The 24,615-nt window shown below is 41.6% G+C and overlaps 1 protein-coding gene across 1 annotated transcript in view; it reads right to left on the reverse strand.

Moving 5' to 3' along the window:
- The window catches only part of LOC104942990 (LIM and calponin homology domains-containing protein 1-like), a 28,239-nt gene extending 4,446 nt beyond the window's left edge, over nucleotides 1–23,793 (reverse strand). The window contains exons 1-23 of the mRNA XM_010768302.1: nucleotides 23,361–23,793; nucleotides 17,776–17,846; nucleotides 17,594–17,663; nucleotides 17,389–17,495; nucleotides 15,982–16,171; nucleotides 14,075–14,202; nucleotides 13,791–13,861; nucleotides 12,094–12,295; nucleotides 11,689–11,883; nucleotides 10,648–10,956; nucleotides 10,209–10,478; nucleotides 8,588–8,848; nucleotides 7,447–7,809; nucleotides 7,020–7,331; nucleotides 5,540–5,845; nucleotides 5,351–5,389; nucleotides 4,394–4,523; nucleotides 4,113–4,270; nucleotides 3,305–3,947; nucleotides 2,556–2,933; nucleotides 1,450–1,549; nucleotides 601–626; nucleotides 297–410 (exon numbers count right to left, since the gene is read on the reverse strand). Coding sequence (XP_010766604.1) covers nucleotides 297–410; nucleotides 601–626; nucleotides 1,450–1,549; nucleotides 2,556–2,933; nucleotides 3,305–3,947; nucleotides 4,113–4,270; nucleotides 4,394–4,523; nucleotides 5,351–5,389; nucleotides 5,540–5,845; nucleotides 7,020–7,331; nucleotides 7,447–7,809; nucleotides 8,588–8,848; nucleotides 10,209–10,478; nucleotides 10,648–10,956; nucleotides 11,689–11,883; nucleotides 12,094–12,295; nucleotides 13,791–13,861; nucleotides 14,075–14,202; nucleotides 15,982–16,171; nucleotides 17,389–17,495; nucleotides 17,594–17,663; nucleotides 17,776–17,846; nucleotides 23,361–23,603 — 4,686 coding nt within the window. The 5' untranslated portion in view covers nucleotides 23,604–23,793. The remainder of the gene's footprint in view (nucleotides 1–296; nucleotides 411–600; nucleotides 627–1,449; nucleotides 1,550–2,555; nucleotides 2,934–3,304; nucleotides 3,948–4,112; nucleotides 4,271–4,393; nucleotides 4,524–5,350; nucleotides 5,390–5,539; nucleotides 5,846–7,019; nucleotides 7,332–7,446; nucleotides 7,810–8,587; nucleotides 8,849–10,208; nucleotides 10,479–10,647; nucleotides 10,957–11,688; nucleotides 11,884–12,093; nucleotides 12,296–13,790; nucleotides 13,862–14,074; nucleotides 14,203–15,981; nucleotides 16,172–17,388; nucleotides 17,496–17,593; nucleotides 17,664–17,775; nucleotides 17,847–23,360) is intronic.
- Nucleotides 23,794–24,615: the final 822 nt, after the last annotated feature.

Here is a 24,615-nt window from a genome sequence, read left to right on the forward strand (position 1 = left end):
AAATAACATAGAAGTAAACATATAAACACACACACACACACACACACACACACACACACACACACACACACACACACACACACACACACACACACACACACACACACACACACACACCCAGTGCTTTTGCTGTAAATTCATGCCTCTTAATTTGTCTATTTTGTGCATCCACTTCTCTCTCCTACATCCTCGAAGAAGTAAGGAAAGGAAGCAAGGAAAGGAATCGAGGATGTTGAAAGTGAGATATAATTAGAGCTATCAGTGCCATGCACATACACACCATTCCACCAGTGTACCTGAAGGAGGCGCTCCTGCTCCTGTTGCCAACTTTCCAGGCGTTTACGTTCCTCATTAGGGTCCCAGACCCAGTGATTAACACGTTTAGCCAAGTTCAACATGGGGGTCTCAATCTACTCAGACCACCCCGACAATCACGCACACACACATGTATAGGGACCAAAAGGACAGAAAGAGAGGAAAGGTGAGAGGACAAGTCTGACAACAGCGACTACTGGAGACGAAGGGTCAGGACAGGGTCAAATGTAAGAATGAAGGAAGAACAGAAAATAAAAATAGCTGGAGATGCCGAGAGATACTCACAGTCACACTGCTCTCCTCAAGCCCCTCTGTGGAGGAGAACGACACACACAGCAACATTAAGATCAGAATCAGATCTATAGGCCGAGTATTACACGTAACAAGAGGATAATTATTTAAAAAACTAATATTATATATAGAGATACATAATCATAGTCAAACTAAACAAGCATTCAGTGTTTCCCATACATTGATTTATTTGTGGCAGGCCGCTACAAATAAATATCGTTCGCCACAAATGGATCTCATAAAAAAAAAAAATATTATTATTATTATTCTTTTTTTTTGGTGGTCTAATGGATAGTGAGGTGGGCTGATGATCGGAAGGTTGAGAGTTCAAATCCTGCCTGGAACACCACTACTAGTGTGCCCTTGAGCAAGGCACTTAGCCCTCGGTTACTCCAGGGAGAATGTCCCTGTAATTGGTCATTGGAAGTCGCTTTGGAATAAGGCGTCTGCTAAATGCCTGAATTGTAAATTATATTTTTGGGAGAATAAACCCCACAGATCCTCAACTCCGGTGTGTTTCACTCATTAACAACGAAACACAGAACAACAACAACGTGGGGGGTGCGGTGCGGTGCCCCCACAAATAGAATCAGATTCTGTGGGAAACACTGAGCATTTATACACTTCAGCTTGCTTTACATCTGGATAAATGTTCATAGACATTATTTAGATATATTTATTTATAGTCTTTTAAAATATATACGGTATAAACAGTGTATATATATATATATATATATAGAAAGCCAGTCAAGTCAAGTGTTTCTGTAAATTGTAAATAAATGCAAATAATGTAAATCAATACGCTTATAGAAATAAAACAGATCTATATTATAAAACTGTTACCTGTGACAGTGGGAGAATAATCCTGCATGCTGTATGATGATGGAGCCGACTGAGACTTGTTCTCCTCCACTGGACTGGATAACCCAGAAGTACCGTTGACCTGAAAGTAAAATGTTCAACCAGTTAATAAAACACAAGGTGGATCCAAAAGGATTTCTTTCTCTTATTTTTATTCATAAAAAATGAGTGGACACCTCTGGTATTTGTATTTAGTGCAAATCAAATGTAATGAGTATACTGAAGTCTTTCCTTTGTTATGTGTTGTCAAGGCAGTCGCTGGCTTCAGTTCATGTAAATACAATATTAAAATCAACGTGAGCAGAACTTGCTTTACATAGAACAATCATCACAGAGACAGCGGAGGAGTTTTTCAGTTCAGGCTCATGTTCCCCAACAAGGACTAAACTGCAAACAAACATTATTTGGTGTTTAAAACTAAGGAAGTTGCAACTGGGCGAGGAGTGTTTAGTCTTTTTTAGGATTTATGTCCAAACTGTATGGTTGGGAGACTAAGATTTATTTCCTTGAGCATATTACAGTATTCTTCTTCTGTATTTCTGTATCCATGCTCACTACACTAATAAAGTCTGAAGGATATTTCTTTTGGACTCCTCTGTGTGGTTGATTTCAAGTCAGTTGCTAGGCTGCAACCTTTTAATGCAACAAGTAACTTAATTCATAATTCAATTTTCTAACTGTGTGCTTTCATTTTGTCCCCTGGCTTTCATTTTTCACAGCTGCCTCCTGTGTCTCAGGTGTTAAGGCTTTCCATAAACGCCTGAATGCACCAGAATGGAAAATGAATGAAAACAATTCACACCTTTTCCGTTGAGCCATGACACAACTTACGTAGGAAAACCACATAACTATCTCCGCCAGGGAGTGTGTATCTGTCTGTGTGCAGCTTATCTTGCATACTACTGGACCCATCAGACTTATAGGTTTTGTTTATATTTATGACTTAATGCCCAAAGCCATCTTGTGGTCGGAATTATTCAAAACATAAAAATATATATATTTTATTGACTGCTTTATAACTTCGTCTGTTTACCTCTGACTTTATTAATTGTGTATTAAATTGACGAACATGCTACCTGTGATATTACCTGTCCATTGCTGTGGATATCTGGGTGATGTGGCTCCGTATGTGTGAGCTCGGTCACAATAATGGTGGTGGTGGTACTGTTTCTGCCTCCAATCAGGGAGCTGATGGCAGAGCCCAAACACGATGTTGGCTTTTCTCTCTGAGGAGAAGGCGTGTGCTCCACCTTCTCGTGATTAGTGGAAATCTTCTCTGAGGGAACGCCTTTCTCCGTATGTTTGGAGGGAACATCTTTCTCCGTCTGTTTGGAGGGAACTTCTTCCTCCTTCTGCTCTGAGGGAACATCTTTGACCTTTGATGGCGAGTGCAGAGCAGAGGTCGGTGGAGTGGAACAAGGTACATCTTCAGTCACCTCTCCATTAACTCGCACCAACCCGTCCATCTGAGGGGGAAACACAGAGAGGTCAGGATACAGGAATCACATCATTTTCAGTAACACACATTTATGCATGTTGTTTCAAAGTTTTTTTTTCATGTTTTTAATAATACATTCTCCCATCAGTTATATTGTTATGAACTACTTCTTTATGTTCAAAGTTTAGGGTTCCGTTAATCTAGCCACAAAATTATAGAAGAAAAACAATGCAAAAGTAAATAGATGACAGAATATGTGAAATGTCAAGAAGTTCAAATGTTAGCACTTCCCTAAATACAACAGACACCTCCTTTCATTGGTGCATGCAGTCATGCATTGCGCTGGAACAGTGAAGTATCAGATGATGCTGAGTGCCGCGACTGATATGAAGCTCTCACCTTGACGGGTTTGTGTCCGGACTGTGTGCTCCTGGGCTTGCAGTAGGGTTTGGCTGCCAGCAGGGGGACGGGTCGGGGGGAGACAGGTCGGGGGGAGGGGAGTGTGTATGTGGGCTGTGTGGTGTGAGGCTGCACCTGAACAATTTGAGGCCGAGCGTGATTGGTATGAGGCTTTGTTTCTTCTGCAGCTGGTGGTTTTTGCGGAGCGGTTGGAGACTCTGTCGGTTTGGCTCGAGGCTCATTTAGTTTAAGGGACTGAGGGGGGACATTTTCTGAGATTGTGACGGGGCTGAGGGGGCTGCCAGGTGACCCGGAGCTGGAGGAGACCGAAACTGACGTCTCTTGTTGAGTTTTTTTTGTCTCCATGTCTTCAGGCTCTGTGTGCCTCTGCTCTTTTATCACAGGTTGTTCTGGTTTGTCCGGCGGTTCTGATGTGTCATCAATAGTGGGAGTCAATGTGTTCTGCTTGTCCGCCTGATTATGTTCCTGTTTAGAATTTGAGGTGGATCTGGGCAGTTTTAAGCTGTCCAGTGTTGCGTCACTGATGGTGAAGCGAAGAGCGTAGCGCTGTAAAACCATGGCAGCCTCTTCTGGAGTCCCTGCATCCCTGTAGGCTTCACACAACTCGAGCTCTCTGCGCTCCCTAGACAAGAGAAGTAGAGAGACACAAAGCATTTGGTGTCCAGGCAGTGTTTCTGATATGGTTTCGCTATTGTTAGCGTGTTGACAGAGATATTAGGTTTACATTTGTTGATCTCAAGTTAAGGGCTACAATCAACACTACAAAGAGTATCAATATCATCCTTACTTCTCCTCTACGATCTCTTTGTAGGTTTTAATGCTTTTCCTCTTGTTACTGTCAATTCCCTCCTCCTTCATCCTTTTCTCCATCCTCTTCCTCTCTTCTTCCTTCTTGATCAGATCCTGTGATGCACAGCGACGCCGATTCTTCCAGCGAGCCAAGTCCTGTCATGAGATCATAGTGTGAAGATTCAGGTTATATTCATGTTCAAATAACATTGATATTATTTAAATAAGATGCACAACCTATTTTATTTTTCAATGGACCTCACTAACTCAGATTCTTACGTTTCTCCAGGGGTCGTCGTCCTCCTGAGAGTTGTTGTACTGCTCGTGCATGCGCTCGTTTCGTGATTGGCTCACTGGCGGTAAGTGTCCCACCTCTTCCTCGTTAAGTATGTCACTCATGCTCACGGTCCTAGACAAACAAATATTGAATAATCTTTTATAAATGACTGAATACACTTTGGCATATTAAGTTGGTCAAATTTGGCTCTGCAAAACAGAAAATATTAAATTAATGAATTCATTGTTAGTGTCGAGCACTTACGATTACACAATACAAATGAAATGTGTTTTAGGTTGACTTTTAAAATCTGTCCAGATGAAAAATAGCATCTTGGCTAACTGGCACATTTACAGAAATGTTCATTAATGTGCACTGTCCCTGTTGAATAAATGAATAAATAGAAAATAAATAAAAAATAATGTAATAAATATAAATACACATTCTAAGATCGAAGTGGAACCATGAGGAAAGAAACATGCCCTCTTTTTCAAAAATGGATAGATGATGTAGACAAAGATAGTCTACAAGATATGAACATGAAGCATAAAGTTAAAACAACCAGTAAAAGTCCACCAAACACAAATATTGCATTATAATTCTCATTTTCTTTTTTCTTGATTTATATTAGCTATGTAAGCTGTTTCCAGAAACAAATCAATTCAACAAGCAACCGAGCAATCATATCTTACTTCTTTTGAAAGGACAAACCCATTTCCTCAACCTAATCATTGGGTAATATACGGTACTTCCAAACTATTCATTTTTTTTTTTAAACAAAAAGTGTAAAAGAGAATTACATGAAAATAAAAAAATGACAATAAAAAGCTGCATGTTAGTAATGATGATACACAAAGGTGAGCATAATGTGAGCGTGTTTGGATGTTCCTTTGTAATGAAACGTGCACAGAGTGTCAATATTGTTTTCATGCAGAATCTCGTCACGCAGAAAGACTTACTCAGTGTCCTCAGACATAAAAGCAACTCGCCGGCTCACCCTAAAACAATAACAGAGTAAAGTGAATGAGAGGAAGGAGCAGGTGAGGGAATGGGCAGCAGCATAAACGCTAACGTCAATTCCAACCGGATAAATGGTAGAGGGAAATCTGAGAAGGGGGAGGCATGACGACACAAAAAGAGCATCTCACATGATGGGAGGCAGATCATCCTCGTCCAGCCAGAATGGTTTCTTTCTTTCGTTCATTTCTGTCTTTCTCTCCTCCACTCTCTCCTCTACACTTGACTTATCCACTTTGCAAGTTAGGGAAGTGGCAGAGCTGGAGGACGGAGCAGAGAGGGGCTCTGTAACATCTGTCACAGAGGTTTTAGGGATCGTCATGTGTCCCTCTTGCTTCCCATCCGCCCCCTGCCTCTCCCTCAGACCGGCACACTTAAGGAGGGTCGAGGCTCTGGAGAGCGAAGCCTGAGGTTCTGCTGCCACGGTAACGATGCTGCTAAAATCCAGTCACAAGGCCAAGGTTACCAGCAAATACATACAACGCATAAATCAAAACTGAATCACGGACAACAGAGGCAGTGCTGAAACCTTTAGCCATGTTCCATGTTGCAGGATAAAAGAGAAGAACAAGGCCTAAAGAGTCACCTCACCCAAATTACAAGAAATGTTTGATTGCAATTACATCTTATGGTATTTACTCATGCTAGATGTGTGTTCATTCTCAAACATTTTCATATATCTGCCTTCAACACTATGCAATTAAGGGTATTATTGCAGGGATACTGTGCAGCGAGGCTGTCATTAATGAATATAAACCACAAACATGGTGAGGACCAATCAGAGTCGAGTATTCAACTAAGCCGTGTAATAACATGCGTAATGTGTAAGTGTTTATGTTATATTCTTATTCATACTATTCCTATATTTTAAAATCAAAGGTCCCATTTTTTTTTTTACACTGTTGTTATATATTATAGTAAATATATTTTAACATATTTCTAGTTCTGCGCATTTATTATGTTAGCTATATATTGTCGAATAATGCACATATTTTTCTTATTTATATTTTTCTTATAAAGTATCTTTGTTTATAACTTGATTAGGAGAATCTGTAGGGTAACACAATTTCCCCCCCAAAGGATCAATGAAGTTATTTTTTTCTTATTATATGGGTGAACCAACCAGAGAGTAGCAGCTGTTTTTTGCCCCATTGTGATTCAGCTGTGACTTATACTTTAAACACAGAGACAACAGCCAACCGCTTCATATTCAAGTCGAACAAAACTACCAACGTCATGCCAAACAAAGTCAATGTTAAACCTCAACAGCAAATAGAAAAAGGCCATATTAGTCCAAACCAAGCACAAACCTCACCAAGCCATATGAGAAAGAGAACTCCAAGAATCCAACCACAACATCAAATCAAATCCATCATATAACCTTCATATACAAATAAAACAAATGAAGTCAAGAGTCCAGCTGCAGGCACTCACACATGCAGGCTTGGAACCAAAACAACAACACTGGATCAGCTGTAAATCCCCCACACAGTTGTATTAGTGTCCGTACTGCAGGTAATTTAACTTGCAAACACACTCAAACCTTCTCTTCCTGTGAAATATGCTTTGTTAGTCACCCCAGTCTCTTCATCACTCAAACACATGAAATACCTTTCACTGGCCATCTTCTCAGTGAGTTTCGGTCTGCTGTGCAGAGGCTTCATTGCAGACACAGGGGCGACTTTATACTTCACTGATCCAGGTACCGGCAGGAACTGGTTTCTGGTCTGATTTGTTTTGACTGAACTGGGTTTTACGAATGATCCGGTCCTTCGAGCCATCATATCGTCCTTCTCCAGGTCAGGCAAAGGCTCGTTTTCATCATACTCATCCTCTTCATCGTCATATTCTCTGTGAGACGTTGCTCGGATTACAGTCCTCTCAGGTGTTTCCATGGGAACTCTGGGTTGCTGTTGCTCCACTCTATGAGAGAAACTCCTTGAATTGAATAAACATCAAGCTCTCTTTCTGGATGTAAACCACACCAAGCGTGTTAGTGCTCCTCCTCACACTGTTAGACACACAAATCTCAGCCCACCTGGCGTTTACTTTCTCTCTCCTGTCTGCCTGCACCTCCCTTCTGTTCCGCGGAGCCGCGTCAGTGGTGACCTCGCCTTGAGTGCAGCGCTTGGTACTGGGCAGAGGCAGGAAACGGTTGAACGTCGCTGTAGAAGTGCTTTGTTTATGGAAAACTCCTGTCCTCCTTGCCATCATGTCGTCTTTCTGAAGATCTGGGATCCTCTCTTCTTCCTCCTCCTCATCATCATCCTCCTCTGCTCTTTTCTCATACTGAGCCAGACGTGCATCCATCTCGGCAGGAGTAGGAGGGGTCTCAGGGGTGCAGGGTGGGAGGGCAGTAAAGGCAGGGGTGGTTTGATTGAGGTCAGCTCCATCCACCTGGCTATTAGAGCATCATATAAAGCTCAAACAGCAACAACAATAATACCCAAACTTGCTACTATGTTAGTGCACAAGTGGTGACCAAGAGTAAAGAAAAGAGAAGGAAAAGAAGAGAAGAATTAAAACTGAAAACCATTCCAAAGAGTGTTTTAGGAGCCGATAGATTAAGGTAAGAAAAACCATGCAAAAGAGATGCAAAACTAAAAGAAAAAGCCCTTTGACCAGAAAAAATACATTATAGAAGTGCACAAATTGTGCATTTGCTATAATTGGTGTCTGAAGCCCGACCATCACTTTTAAGCGGATATCAATATTGATATTTGAGAAAATTAAGAAACCTGATATAATGGCCAATACATAAACCTACATTTTTGACCCAAAAAAAAGGGGGTTTGTTATCTATGTAGTGAAGACACTTTTTAAATACTTCCTAAATCATGTCTTTGATACTTCAAATACAAGTTGTTTATTATATTACTAGTTGTCACAGCAGCATGTACATGCATGTGTGCGTGTACCTTTGTTACCTACTATTAAAACTACAAGCAAATCAGGACAATGCAGAGAGAGGTGCAGCCACACTACCTACTTTACTAATTCAAAAAAGCCTGAAATGTGAAAGATTATATAAATCAACATCACAAGAAATCATATTAAATCCTTCAATAGATAATATAAAAAGATAGGGACCTATTTTTTTGTCAGTGCAGTCCACACTAATGCAAGAGACTTTGGATTCAAGACACTGTAGCCTAAGTCGTATTTGGCCTCGTCCGTACCTGCGTTCCCGCTCTGAAAGCTGGGAGCCCAGACCAATAGTAGGCATGGCTACAGTTGCCTTGGAAAGGAGTCGTCTTAGCAACTCCGTCTCTTCCCCTTCACTTGATGCGATTGTGTCTACTGGCTGCTCGATCTCTGTCACGCCCCCAAAGGTCACAACTTTGCAGTGACCCCGTCTAGCCTTTGCTGATCCGCTGAAAGGACTTCCATAATTTTTCTCCAGACAAGCCTGACACACGGCTGGGGCCGGGCTGGCCTCACTGTAGATACAATCTCACACATGAAGGCATACGAACACACACACAAACACACACACACACACACAACAACAACAACCAGGAGAAGAGCAGGGGGGAAATAAAGAGGGCGGAAAATAAATCATGAGCAACCAGAAAGAGAGGATCAGACTGTGGAGACAAAGGAAGCATGAGTGGGAAATGATGAATCAGACAGGAAGTGTGGATGGACAGAAGGGGACAGAGCATGGGGTTGTGTACTTAATGACTTCCACACACACGTACATTCACAACACACACACCAAGCACACTAGGTATAGTCCCTTTTCCTAGTAACTGCAGCTCTACTGGGAACACAAAAAACTCTTTATCCTATCTAATGACATCAGTGCTGAGAGGGGGAAAAAAGCCCAAGCAGTGCTCTGAGCCAACAGTCCCCTTCTCTTTTGGTCACACACCAATTCCCAACTCTGTTTCAATGCGTGCCAAAGAAGACTGAAGAGGTCTGAAGAGCACAATGGTGAGGAGAATGAACAAGCTGATGAGAACATGGGGAGAAAATGAGACCAGAAGAGAAAGGAAACTAAGATTTGGTGGAGATTATGGTGCTTACAAAAGTGTACAAGATAATAAAGACAACAACTGTTGAAATTGGGTGTAAATGGGTGTAAAATGGGTCTAATAACAGTGTAAAATGGGTCTAATAACAGTGTAACATAGGTGTAATAACAGTGTAACATAGGTCTAATAACAGTGTAATATAGGTGAAATACGGGTGTTATAACTCTGTTAACATATGTATATGTGATTGCCCATTTAAGGGTTAAATGTGTGAACTTCTATTTACATTATGGAGTATTTACCTGTTAATGTGTTTTTTGATAACTGAATTAATCATAACAGCTAAAAAAAGACATCATCAAATGGACTATTTCGATTCACAAAAAGTAACAGGAAGATATCCTACATATAATAAAAAAATAAATAAAAAATGATTTTGAATTTTGAATAATAAAGGAAGTATTGAAGTAATAGATTCACATTTATGAAACCCCTTACTTTGTGTAGATAACATAGATGTTGCTGTTTATTTAGGAATCAAGTTTCATCGGCTTTCCAAATAAAGCACCAAATGTGGTAAAGCCATTGTTTGTTAGGGATTTAAGCAATATCCCTTTAAATAACTGGATTGCAGCTTCATCTGAAAGGCTCACACACACACACACACACACACACACACACACACACACACACACACACACACACACACACACACACACACACACACACTGCACTTAGTCATTATCGCCCACACACTTGACATACAGCAGCATTTAAGTGCTTTGTACTGCATGTGCTGAAACAGAGAGAGTGTGTTGGGCACCTGGGTTCAGTCATCTTGAGTCTCTCCCACCTCTGCATATCTTTCTCGCTCATTGGGGCAGAAACAAAGCTCAGTGGTCCGTCCCTGTGAGGGAGGGACTTATTCAGAGCCCGCCTACGAGCCAGGTCATCCTTCTGCTTATTAGGCGTTGCTATGACCTTCCCCTCTTCTCCCTCTTCCTCCCCGTCCTCCTCTTCCTCGTGGCGAGGGGCGGAGTTTAGGAAAGGATTGTCTCGGCGTGTAATGATGTCAGGGACTTTTTCCTTGTCACTGTCCAATCACAGAGCCAATCGCAACACACAGCAAACAAAGTTGAGCACACACACGTCAAACCACGAGTGACCACAGCACGCAAAGAAGGAAAAAGTAGGAAAATGTGTGAGAGTTGGAGAGCAAATGGAAGAGAAATGGCAGCACACACAAACAAACTTCAGCTAACCTGATCTCCTTCTCCTGCAGTGTTTGCTGCGAGGCTCGTCTAATGCCTTCCCAGCGCTCCCTGTCTTTGCTGCTACATGCAGGTGTTGGGACAAACTGGTGCACCTTGGGAGCAACCGTGCCGCGATGAGCTCGTCTGGATGCTAGATCGTCTTTACGAACATCCGGGACTTTCCGCACCTCGGCCTCCTCTTCCGCATCAGAGGAAGAGTCCCACGCAGATTTCTGACTGCTCAAAAATTCATTTTCGCAGCGAAGGATGATGCTCGGGGACGGAGACCTCACTTCCTGTTCCTCCATTGTTGGAGGGCTGGTGTGAAAAGGTCATTCATAGGTTATTAAAATCCTTTGTTGCATGCTGAGAGCAGAGGTAGCGTCGTGCAAAGTTCCCATTTGACATGCGTCCACAATTTGTGTAATATTGCAAGGTCCCATTGATTAAATCATAGTTCACAGGCAAATGTATCACCTGTCAAACCAACCGAGTAGCAATCCATGCCCATTACAAGTTTGTTTACAATATTAAAGGAAACATTTGCCACCTAATGTGAATGCCCAATCACTGTTGATGGTAACTGTGATTAACTGAACCAATACAATCCTCAGTGTATGATATATTCATAAGAAACCTGAGATAGAAACCTAAGCTAAAGTAGTTTCTAGATGTTCATTGCATCCAACTACGTCCTTGACGCATCAAATGACAGCGTTATAATTGAATGCATTTACCATCAACACTGATGTAAACACTAAACACTAAGTAAAAGGTGGCTCAATTTCCCCTTAATAACAGTCAAGACTTGAATCAAGCTCTCACATATAAAACACAGAAACAGTATCGAGCAGTTAGTCAGATCTCGATCCCAAAACGCATTATAAATAAGCCAAATTGCTCAAACCAGATATCTGCACAAACCCAAACCTCCAGTGTGAATAGAGCACCAGAAAAACACACAATTAAAATGACCATCATAACGATCCGTTAGTGAACACGACCAAAAACTGTCAAACCACAGCAGCTCTCATGCCGCTGCTCTCTGACCTGCTGTAGCGAGCGGCAGCAGGCAGAACTTTAATCCCTGCCTTCTTCAACCTCTGCAGCTTCTTCTGCTCCAACACTTCCTGCCTCACTTTTTCCTCTTCCTGTTTTTCCTCATTTTTCTCGGGTGCCCAAGTGACAGTCTTGGGAGTTCTGTGTTGCGGTCCAGTTGTTGTGGACTGCTCTTGAGAGGCTTGACTGGGGAACGGTGTGTAACGGCAGGGACAGATTAGGGATGATGAAGAGTGTGTGTGTGTGTGTGTGTGTGTGTGTGTGTGTGTGTGTGTGTGTGTGTGTGTGTGTGTCTTATGTGATTCTTCAGCTCCTTTTATGTATTTTTCCATTGCAGCTCTTAATATGCATTATTTGTATCTGAATTATTTAGTGCACTAATTTGCTGGTCATTACCTCCGCTGATCTCCTTCCTCTGTATGTGTTTTTCGGCGTGGAGCGGGGATGTAGCAGCTGGTGTTGGTTCGGTTGGGAAGAAACTGGTTAAAGGGAACGAAGCTTCTTGATTCACTGCTGGCCGTCCGTCTGGCCAACATGTCATCCTTCCTCACATCTGGCCTCCTGCTGGGGGCATCAGCATCCGAGTCGCTGCCTCGTCCTGGGCAACAAAGGGCGATGGAGCATGAAAGATTACAAAAAAAGAGTGAATAAGGTTAGAAAATATGTCAGGAAGTACTTTTAATGAGTCCTTACATCAGCACCACTGCAGAAGCTTCCCAAGACGTACAAGCCACATTCATAATATCTTTTGTGCTCATAGCGATTTTTCCAGTGAAGGGAATTTCTTATGAAATGGGTCATGATGACAAATTATTTTTAAGTTTCTTTACAGCTTCAAGCAACTTGGACACTGAATCTAAGTGAAACCATCATTTTCAGAACCATTCTGTATTGAATAAGACATGAGACTAGCGATAGAGACCATAAACTCATTTAAAAAGTAAGAAATGTAGTGAGAAGTAGGATTAGTTTTACATAGACCTTTAAACATTTGGATTTCTATTTCCAACTAGTGGAGTCACTCCCTGCTACACAATAGAAAGAAAATGCAGGTTTAGGCACAGCCGCATTGCCTAGGACTGGAGATAGCCCATTGCTTATAAGAAGTCAGGCTAAAAACAAAAGCCATCATACAGACTCTCAGACAGATTAGAAAAAAAAACAACCAAGGTTAGTCCAACTTATTAAAAAGAGAATAAGGGATCATTATTATCAACACGTTGAGCATGTCAGGTTTCGGTTTTACCTCGGCTTTGCTGGGTTACTGAAAAATACGACCTACATTACAGTAAACAATGAATCATTCTCTAAATGCAACGCTCCATTGTGACAGCAGTGAGAAATATCACTTCTTTCCGTGGCAACTTTTCACATGTATTGTACATGAATCTATGCAGCATTTTGCAAACACACAAACAGAGAGAATAAGTATATTTATATTCCCTGACTTTCTTTCGTGTTGGGTAATGAATATAACTTGGTGAAGCGACACACTGTCTCTCGGACCCCCTGGGAATGTATGGATAGAGTCTATTCCCGGCTCTCGAATAGAGTTTTTCTTGTCACTCTGTTGCACGGCAATGCACGCATTTCAAAGTGTCAACGTAAAAGACACACACAGGATGTCTGTCACACACACACACACACACACACGATGTTGACCTCAGCTTGTGTTTCACAGGTTCAAATATTTTATGATTGCTACCCAGATCAACAGCTGCTGCATCTGGGGCACACACACACACAAACCCCAACACGCACCCACGCCCACGCCCACACCCACACCCACACCCACACACACACACACACACACACACACACACACAGTGTCTGGACGTTCAGCTGTTATTCACAGGCCGCCTGACTGGCCATAACATACCAAGGTTAAAACCCCCACACGTGAGGGGACAGCAGTCGGATTATTTATGGGTGAGTGGGTTTTGTATTCCTGCTTTAAAGGGATGTTTGAGCAATATGCTTATTTGCTATTTTTAATAAAGTTACATGAGAAGATCTATATCTACTCTCATGTTTGTTGAAAAAGACTGGGGCAGACATTCAGAAATATTATATAAAGACACATCAGAACCAACCATCACTGTTGCCTCGATTCACCACATCAGGAGAAGGGCTGTGCTGTGAGCGAGAGCCAATGGAGTCCAGACTGTCAAAAAAAGAAAGAAAACTGGTTTAAAAAACACATTATTTCAAACTCAAGTGTGGGTTTTGTATCAATGGAACCAGTTTTAAAGTTTCAAATGTGTGTCTCTAAAATTAGGAAGTAGCTGTATTCAACCTTTCATCAGTTATCTGAAATATCCCCGCTGTGTGCGTCTATATATTCTGGTATGTGTGTGTGCTGACAGATGTCTCTCACCTGTCTAGGGAGTTGTCACGAGTGTGTTGCGGTGGAGAGAGAGAGTCACTTCTCTCAGAGTCCCAGCAGTCGTAGCCGCTGTCCCTCACACTGCGCTTCTGTGAACCGTCACCACTTTCATCACCTTCCTAGAAACACAAATTAAAAAAACATAGAGCATTAAAACAATATATGGAAAGGAGCATGATGTAGAGTAAGACCAATAATATAAGAAGCTCCCTCAAGAAAATGCCTGGGTTGAGAAAATGATTGCAAAGGAGGCCATAAGGAAGGAAAACATTTGAAGGGTTGCACAAAGGCTTAGAAAAGCCTTTGTGCAACCCTTCAAATGTTTTCCTTCCTTATGGCCTCCTTTGCAATCATTTTCTCAACCCAGGCATTTTCTTGAGGGAGCTTCTTATATTATNTAACAATTTTTTGGCTTGTGTAACCATTAGCCAAATCTTGTTAACCAAATATCTCTCAGAGGGGCGTGGGGAGGGGCTCTTTGTTTTCATCTAAAGTAACAGACAGAGAATCAGCACTTTTGAAACAAGGCTGAAACAGAGGGGATTATGGGATGCTGCAATAGCCGAGTTTCCCACTTTAGTTCCGATGTAGTTCCGAAATGTCGCGTTCACACCAAAAAGAGCCGGAACTAAAATTAGTTCATGAGAACCTTTTTACCCCCTTTTCCGTTCCTGCTAGAGAGCAGGGACTCTCTTGTGAGAAAAGAGCTATATTTCTGATTGGCTGGGCGGATTGCAAACCCCGCCCCGTAAAACTCGAAAAAAGTGTTGTGAAGCCACCATTTTATTATCCTCGCATTAGCATTATTAGCATTAGCCCAGCGACAGAAACGCAGAGAGAATAACTAACTTATGGCAACACAAAATAAAACATGGGAGCGGTGGAGATGAGGAGATGTCGGCGTTCTGGCGATTTACTCGGAAGGCTTCAGTAGAGTGTGGGAGTCCAGAGCTTCTACTGAAGCCAGTCCCATCCGTGGGATTCCGGCCCGGGAGGGATTTTTGGGTGGCAGTATCGCCGTGAGCTTGTTGCGGCTGCAGTTAACCAGCAGAAGAGAGAAGTGACGTCAGCGGCTTCATTTGCCTAATCCACCCCAGGGACTTATTCGGTGCTGAACGCGGATCTGTACTTAGTTCATCAGAACTAAAGGAGTTCTGATTGAACTAAGTTCTCATGAACCTTTGTGGAAAATACTGCGGATTGAAGGCGCCTAATGATCTGTTGGTATTTTGAGGCGAAACCACTTGCGAGACATGTTTTTGCTATATCTGAGACCTGATATATTTGCATGAAAAATAGTATAATAGGAGACCCTTAATGGAGGTGCAGTGTTTTTGCAAATCCTGGTCAAAAAACCTGGTTTTGCTGTTGTGTATTTGGGGGAATTCTGAACTTGACCAAGTAAAAAAAAACAAAAAGTACGATCAATGCAAGGGTAGACAAAAACTTGATGTGTTCAAAAGGCTCTGTTATCTTGACATATGTTTAGCTGATGTCCAGTCACCGCAGCTTAACATCCAGCCTGAAACACAGGCATGCTGATTTACCATCTCTACTGCTAGATAAACACCTGACTATGGATAATAACCGTATTAACCCGCTGCAAAATCCAAAACTAATCCTTTTAACGTAGTTTCGCTTGGACCCTACAAACTTCTCTGTCATCAGGGACCTTGACTGCAACCGCAAACTAAAAATGTGAGTCATTATTTGCTATTTCATTTATTTGTCTTGCTTTATCTTCTTATCAGTGTGTTTTAGCAATTATGAATATACTTCAACACTCCATGTATCTCTCAGGTCTGAACACCCTGTTCTGGCTTGGAAGCTGCCAGCGGCTGCGCCTCCTACAGCGGACCTATCTCAACCTCAACGGAGTTGAAGACTCTCTGGCTCACATGAGTGCTGGTGATGTGACACGGTGAAGAGGGGAGGGGGGAGGAGCGGGAGGAAACCAGATGCGCATGGAGGAGGTGCGGGGGATGGATTTCTAGTTTCATGTCTTTGTTGGGGTGCGCAGGGTCACACCAAACAGGGACGGGGACAAACACATTTTTGTTTTTGTAACAAACAACAGGCCCCTCCTTCCTATTTCCCCAGGGGCATCGAAAGATTACAGGATAAAAGAAAGGAGAGGGAGAATGTCTCTGCACATTTGATCTGTTGGTTAACTGGCAAGTCGATTCAAAATACCCATGACGGGTTGCATGACATCTTAATACTACATTTGTTGTTGTTGCACATCTGCGCGCCGACTGAAAACTCATCTCTTTTGACTCCACTTCGAGCGACTAGAATTCAACAAGCACTTACTATACTTAATAAGGACTGGCTTATCTAAAGCAGGTTGTGTTGTTTTTTGAAATTTTGGCTCTATGTAAACCTGACTTTCTTTATGATTCTGTTTTCTTCAAGGTTGTATCTTTCTTGGTGTCGTAATGCACTTTAAGTTTCGCTTTTGATAAAAGCGTCGCTAAATGCATGTAATGTTTTATCTTAAGTTATTCCTTAAAAGCTTAGACGTGCACCATCTTCCTTCGCAACTAACTTAAGAAGGACCTTTATATTTTAGCACACCTATTTTGTGTGGATTTTTTCCTATCAAATCGGTCCTACTTTTCTATGTTTTTTCGACATTATGAACCTCTATTTTTAACTGAACAAAAAAACCATTTTCCTTCAAAACACTACAAAAAATGTGGTGTTGGCGTCCAGTCTTGTGGAATTTTCATAATCAATTTCAAGATGGACATTGCGAAATCGCTGTTTTTTTTTATTTGNTAGATGAAAACAAGGAGCCCCTCCCCACGCCCCTCTGAGAGATATTTGGTTAACAAGATTTGGCTAATGGTTACACAAGCCAAAAAATTGTTATGACATCATAAAGTGGCCAAAATCTGATCGGCTCATTTTCAGACAGGTTTTTATAGAAATGGATCAGGAAAAAAAGAGAGAGAATCTTTTTTCCTGAAACGTTCAGAATCTCTTTACACAGAGGGGACACATGATTATTTATAAAAGACATGAAAAAGTTGATTTTGCATAATAGATGACCTTTAAGGAAAGAATCGGTACGTAGGTGGAAGAGGTATAAGGAACGTAACGTAACAGTTAAGGCTTTTTCAATAAATCAATGCTACAAATCTTTCTCCATTGACGACGGAAATCCTGCACACGCAAAATATACACGTTTGGGATCCACTTATTATGAATAAGTCCATCATACAACCTCATTTCAAACAATCCAAACTATCCCTTTCAAATGGGCAATAAAGAAAGGCACACAAACACACACAGCTATTTACTTGAGGTTAGCTCGTACGGAAGTGTCCTGCAAGTCCCCGGGGTCGAACAGCTGGGCGCCCCTCAGGCCCAACTCCTCACAGCCCCGCAGGAAGACAGATAGGTTGTCCTGTAAGACAGAGAGCAGGGGACCACAGTCAGAGTTTATCACTTTGACGAACAGGCCGGCTCACAGTGTTGATGTCACACTGGAGAGTGTCCTCTTACCAGGCCAGCGATGGGGGTGGGCAGTCTGTTGATCTTCTTGACCAGCCCTGGTTGGATCTCACTCAGCAGCCTGACAGAGGAGGAGGGGAGAAGCAGAGATTTATTGAGACTTAGGAGGAGTTAATGTATGTTGTTGCTGCTTCAGACATCAAAACTGAGTGGGGGGGATGTCAGAAGCTTACTCGCATAACAGGATGCCGTTCTCCAGTCCACTGCGGAAGTCCTTTTCTCCAAAGCTCTTCCCTGTTACAGCCTGGGGGGCAAAGGAAGACACAGATGTAGAGGAGGTGGACTAAAAAATATGGCTGCAACTACCTAATAGTTTTAGTGATGATTCCTTCTTCATTAGTTATTTTTTGATAATCAAGTTATTATTTATTATAGGACATTTTAATTACAAGTTCCTAGAGCCGAGGACGATATCCTGAACAAACCAAAATCCGAGGATGTTTAGTTTATGATTCATTGTTCTGTCTGAAAGTATATTTTTGTTGTTATAATCTATTGATTATCAAGTAAAGAAGTGCATAAGGTCTGCTGAATAGTGCCTCATTGTGTCGCTGACAGAGGAACCTGCTGCTGCCCAGTTCACCCTTCCCCCAACATGTTTTGCTTCAGTAGAAACCAAATGAGAGTGACACACTGCTCTCTGTCCTCATTCCATTTTCCTGATTTAGATTGGACCATAACCTCAATCCTCTAACCTGAACTCCAGTTTGACGTCTTCCCTGCACAGGCCGGAGAGGAGGAGTGAGATATTACCAGTCCGCACACTGCTTTCTGGAGCTGTTGTGTAACCAGCAGCCAAAGATCAGCAGAAAATAAGAGAGGTTCGACTCTTTAGAGACTTCTAATCCAGATTAGCACAGATTATAGTTAGCACCGAAACTGCTAACTGCAGCCACACATTCTCTCTATGTCTCCACTTCTCATATACAGTATATTGTATGCTATAATATACTGTACATCCTCCTACAAACAACACACGCTGAGTAAATGGGTCTATTTTTGTCTGCAACTGACAACAATAAATCATATTTTTAGTTATTAAGAGAATTAGTCTTTGATGTGTTTATTTTCTGTTTTGTTTGTCCTTTATTTCAGGTAATATTTAGCAAATCATTTGTATTTATTTTTGTGAAGTTCAAATGCACGTGTACCAAACATATGACAGGAAAACACCCACACACACACTCTGAAAAAAGCCTATTGTTTTATAAGTGAAGACCAGATGTTTCCCATTGGCATCACTTTATTTTTCTTGTCTATCATCATTTTACACACACACACACACACACACACACACACACACACACACACACACACACACACACACACACACACACACACACACACAGTTTATCAAGGTTACACTCTAGATCTTGAAACATTTACAGCATGGTCATGACAAATGTACTGCACAAGGAGATATTGAGGGAAAGCAGGATGACTGTTTGTGTGGATAGTGTGTGTGTGTGTGTGTGTGTGTGTGTGTGTGTGTGTGTGTGTGTGTGTGTGTGTGTGTGTGTGTGTGTGTGTGATAAAGGCCACAGACAGTTTGTAAGGGGTGGAGGTGGATAACGATTGGTTATGAATAAAATGCAGAAACTGAAGTGCAAAAGATAGACACAGTGGCTGATGTGCGCTTACATGTTTTGGATTAAATTGGGATGAAAATATATAAGCAGAGGACAACAGATTGGCATGAGAGAGTGACGTGTGATAAGTGAGCATTCATCACTGCTCCAAAAACCATTTCAAAGGCCTTCAGGGCGTTTCAACAGTAATTCGACCCTCGCTCCCTGTCAGTCTCCATGGAGGATTGCTCTGCTCAGTCTGGGTGAATGGCAGCAGCAGCAGCAGCAGCTACCATTTAAACTGTGTGTGGGGAAGAGGGGAAGCAGAACCAGGCCAAATTACACGTTTCTTGTATTTTAACAACTGTAAAAAAAAAATGAAGGAATGAGAGGCTACAAATTAGAGCACGGGAGCAGAAAAATATGCAGTAAATTAAGTTAGATGTGATATTTTTAATACGCACATCACATGCTGTGTTTTATTACAGCTCAGGAAAGCCACGATTATATAGGCTCCGACTAAAAGTTCTACAAATAATAAGAGGCCATGCTGCTGCACTGACAGTTTGATGTTTATATATATCATGGGACAAACAGTCCATATCCTGAAATGACCCCACGTTCTCACGTATTACCATTCAAATCTGAGAGGTAAGCTACTGTTTTTCTGAAAAATAAATACTTCTATTACAGGACTTATTTTATCCACCAAGCTCAAAGGGAAATTCCTTTTAAGTAAATTTGATTAACAAGGAAAATGGATTACGCTAGAGTTAGCGACATAGCTACATTTCATAAGCAGTCCCTGCGAGAAAAGCCATAGAACAATTCTGGCATCAAATATTACAATTCAATGCTTGTGACTCAAATGTAAAGTTGATTTATGGGATGCACATTGTTGAACCAAGCTTAACTGCCCATGTGCTCCCAGTAGAGCCACTTGATGGAGATGTATAGGGTTAGAGTCCCAGTTGATGCACAAAGAGCTGAGAGGCTGCTGTTTCAATGTGTGCTGTTGCAGAAGCATTAACCTCGGTATGTCATAATGTGCTGTAGGCATCCTGCACACTAATGGACTATCGTGACACACAGAAAAAAAGAGAAAAACACAAAAAGAAAAACTGAAAGAGGAATCCGTAAAGATTAAGTCATAATCCAGATTGAAGATGAGTTTAATCTGGAGAAAATAACCAGTGATTGGACACTAGAAACCACCAGATAATGAATATCTGTTCAACATGAGGAACCAGAGTACTTCCTCTGAGCACACTTACTGTACTATATCACAGTCAAATGAATTTGTGGTAAAAGTACACTAAAATGTTTAGTTACATGTGATATGTAGGAGCTATCATAACGTAACCATGGCATGTTATTTTGTATTTTTAAATCAATGATAATATACAAAACGGGGAAAAATAAGATAGTGACCTTTAATATACAAATATGTCACTCTGCGCATAGAAATGAAGTCAAATGTAATTTGTAATTGAATCTTTATTTAACTTCTGAGATAAGTACAAAATACACTTAATCGAAAAAGTAGGTATGTTATTTCCCCCACTAGGAGTCTGTTTATGTACATTTCAGTGTCCTTTGCATCCTAAATGAAGTAAAGTTAAGCGTAACACTTTTTTTTAATACAACACAACCTGAAGTAATGCTCATGAAATCTGCACCATGCCAAGATGTGTCGTTTTATCCGTGGGAAACTGCAAGTATTTTGGCAACACAAAAACTTCAAAAATCACTGAGGCATGAAAGACATCTGTGCGAACAGTAAGTCTATCCCATCCTTATTCCACATTCTTTCATACAACATTTAATGCATGGAAAATCCCATGAATCCCTGCTCTCACACTCTCTCTCTCTCTCTCTCTTGTGCGGACACAGCTGGCTGTCTGCGACCATTGGAGTTAATCTGCCTCGGACAGACAGCTGTGGCATCTGGCACACACACAAATATATTCTTTGGTCCATCTATTCCCCTGTGTGACTGACCTCACCCGCTATGTACTGTATGCCGGTGACAGCAGAGGTTAGCTGCTGTCACCAAAGTTTACGTTATGTTTCCTCTAAGCATGTCCAACTTTAATCAGCTCAATCAATGACACATCCACCAGGTTTAAGCACAGTCGATGGTGTGCATCAGCTTTGAGACAGTCTAATCCTGCCTTGTCTCGTCTATAAACAGATAGAAAGGTCTTGTCTGTACCCGTGTCATTTCCTGCTCTGGTCATGTGGTGATAGATTGCCTACTGCTCCCCCTGGAAACAGTGACACCTGAGAGGCCGCATGTTATGTTCCCATAGTGACCAGTGTCACCCAACCGGGGCGTGTCTGAGGAGTGTGTGAGCTGTATCATGCATAGCTGATTGACATTTGTGTGAGTGAATACACTTTGCATACTCTTAGAGAGAGGCACACAAACTGAAAATGCAGCATGGAGCGTAGGGTGGCGTGTTTAACCCTGAATCATCCACACCTGTGAAAGTGCATAAATACACCACTAGAAATAGAGTCGGCCTGACCGGACTTTAAATAACTGGAGAATTAGGAGGCAGCAGGACGACAAAGCAAGAGGAATACACTACAGGAGAGAATAAGACCTAGAGCAACTTTGACCTAGACTACTAGCATTGATTATTTTTAAATGCAGACCAAAATGTGCTTATGGTCCCCTTCCTGGTAACAAAACCTGTTAATAACGTTTTTTTGGGATCCAAAAGACCACAACGCTTTGACTGGGAGCAAGATGAACTTCATTTAAGAGGGATGTCATGTAAGAGGTCAATTGTACTTCTGATTGACTAGGAATGCCCCCCAAAGAAATGCAGACTACCAATTCTATTATTCTTACGCTTTAAACTAAATGTTTTTAAAACCAAGGCCTTTTTATAATTTAATTAGATATTTCTTTTAAATAACATAAATATTAGTTTTATCAATAAAAACATTTTTTTCATTTTATATCTAAATAAATCTCTTTTAATTTGCTCTATATCTTGGATTTTGAAAACGTTTAAGGTTATAGGAAAGCACTTTATGTTTTTGCGATGTTTGGAAAACTTTATCCTTCAAACTGGAATATATAAGAAATCTTTGTTATCCTTTTTTTATAAAAAAATATCCACAAGCAGAAGAGCGTTTAATTCCTTCAAATCAGTGCCATAACCTTTTCAACATTTAATCCGAAATGTCCTCTGCAAACACATTGTTGTTGAATAATCAATCATACATTTGTTTCATAAGTGTTTGTTATTTTCAGTCATGAATATTTTCACCTTTCTACTTCTTTGACAATGGAAAGAATCATTCTATCTTTATCTATTTTACAACAATTCTAACTCTGTGTCAAGGTGTTTGCAGTCTTGCAATAACTGCAATTCAGATTGTAATATAACTATCCATCTCACTCTCTGCAATCTACCACAGCTTGTATGGATGGAGATAGTGGGAGTCCTGTGAAAACACATCTACCGTGTGAAGCTGAAGCCAAAACTCAGTTTAGAGCTTTAGAGCTCATTTTTGTTGTACTTCCAGACTTTATTACCCAAAGCTGAGATGCTAGTTGGCAGGTAGCTATAGCCTGAAGCAGGGACGGCAGAAAATAGGTCACCATAACTCAGCTCCACAGGGCAAAATCATGATTCACCGCTCTGGCTCACAGAGAGAGACGTTTTTATCCAAGCAGATGATGGTGGTGGAAGAAGCGATGCAGCAAACCCCGAATAATAATCTCATTCGATGGGATCAACGCTACAGCATCTAGTGCTAAGTGCTGGCCCGGTTTTATCACTATGGCAACCGGAATCCCCTCTCAACCGGAGAAAGGGGGCGTTACACCACCGAGCAAGTAAAAACATCAAAACAAACGGTACATAATGGCTACTTTATGAGATTTAATTTTACTTTTCTGTTTTTTTCTAGCTCTGTCCTTGCTTTAAGCCCCCCACGTTACTGGTGTGTGTGTTAAATAACGCCAGGACACACACATATGTTAAAACTTTTACGTTTGTCCACACATACAGAGCCGTTGTCCCACACGGTAACCCGACACTGCATCGTTCCCACAACAGGTGACGGTGCACCGGTGCTCTATGTATTTATATCCCCCAGTAATGGACGTGTCTGTCCCGCGGTGCTGTAGCAGCAGGCCCGTGAGCCTCCCGGAGCGTCTTTTCACTCACCTCTATCCATTTCTGAGCCTCCAGACAGGCTGGTTCGGGATGGGGCTGAGCCGACGCCTCCGGCTCGTCCTGCGGTGAAGCATCCGGGACTTCTCGACCTGCTGTGGGGCTAGCCATCTCCTGGCTGTCCGTTAAACGAGCACCGGAGAGTGTATCGGACGCTGGTGAAATGGGGACACGATATGTTGGTGCTCCCCCCCCCTGCTCTGTCAGTCTGTTATCCCCCTCCTCGCTTTCAAACATCGACCGACCCGCAACTTCACGCAGTCAGCGCGTTGCGTAGCTCTCTCGTGCAAAAACTCGCAGTTTGCGAGTCCTGCTCCAATTGAACAGAGATGGAGAGAAAAGCTTCTTGCGACCCCGACACTGCAACACGAGCCAGGCGCTAAAAATAATGATTCCTGTAGGCGACGCTGCGCGAGGCCGCTGCCGCGCATTTCAGAAGGGACATGCACGCGCAGACAGGAATCTATGCGGGGGAGGTCGAGAGATATAGAAAGAGATAGAGGGAAGAGAGGGAGAGAGACTGAAAAACATGTCCCGTTATTTCTCCTGCGTCAGCTGCAATTGACAGTTTCAGGAGATTTGCTGTATGCTTACCAGAGTATTAGAAGTCCACTGGTTTCAAAGATTTATAGAAATGTTACAATGACATTTAAAAACGTAGAGCTTTCACGGGTTATTGCTCAATTTGAGTCAATAAAAGACCTCAGATTTCAAACATTCAACAAAAAGCCTAAATTATTTGAAGCTGGGCCTATGTTGTATTTGTTTAATTAATTATTCAATTAATAAAGAAGCATCTACCCCCAGGCCCTGAGACTCTCAAGGGCCTGAGTTAATTTAATTAATTGCATATAACTTTTCAAAAATAAACTCGTAAAATGCAAATGTTGTTCTGTGTTTTGATAGGGACCCACACAAAATATTTAAATATCCACATTTTTTTCTCTTATTTATTTGCTTCAATGATGCAAAGACAGTTGTGTTTTGTCTGGGCAAAATATTATGAAGCTGTCCCACAACACAGTAGTGTGTGCTCTGTACCCAATGGATACTTAAAGGCAACATTATGACCTCACTGTCTTACAGCTTTGCCTTAAGTTGCTAAAAATAAGAATGCCCCATGTATGATAAGACAGCTTCTGAGAGATTTGTTTCATCATAATTTAGAAGAAGCTAGAACAATCTATAGCACTAAAAACAAACTGACAACAGAATAATAGCTTGGCAGTCCTCAGCAGTGTTGTAAGCA

The sequence above is a fragment of the Notothenia coriiceps genome, unplaced genomic scaffold, assembly GCF_000735185.1.
Source record: "Notothenia coriiceps isolate Sejong01 unplaced genomic scaffold, NC01 NC01_scaffold00005557, whole genome shotgun sequence".
NCBI classification, from domain to species: Eukaryota; Metazoa; Chordata; class Actinopteri; order Perciformes; family Nototheniidae; genus Notothenia; species Notothenia coriiceps.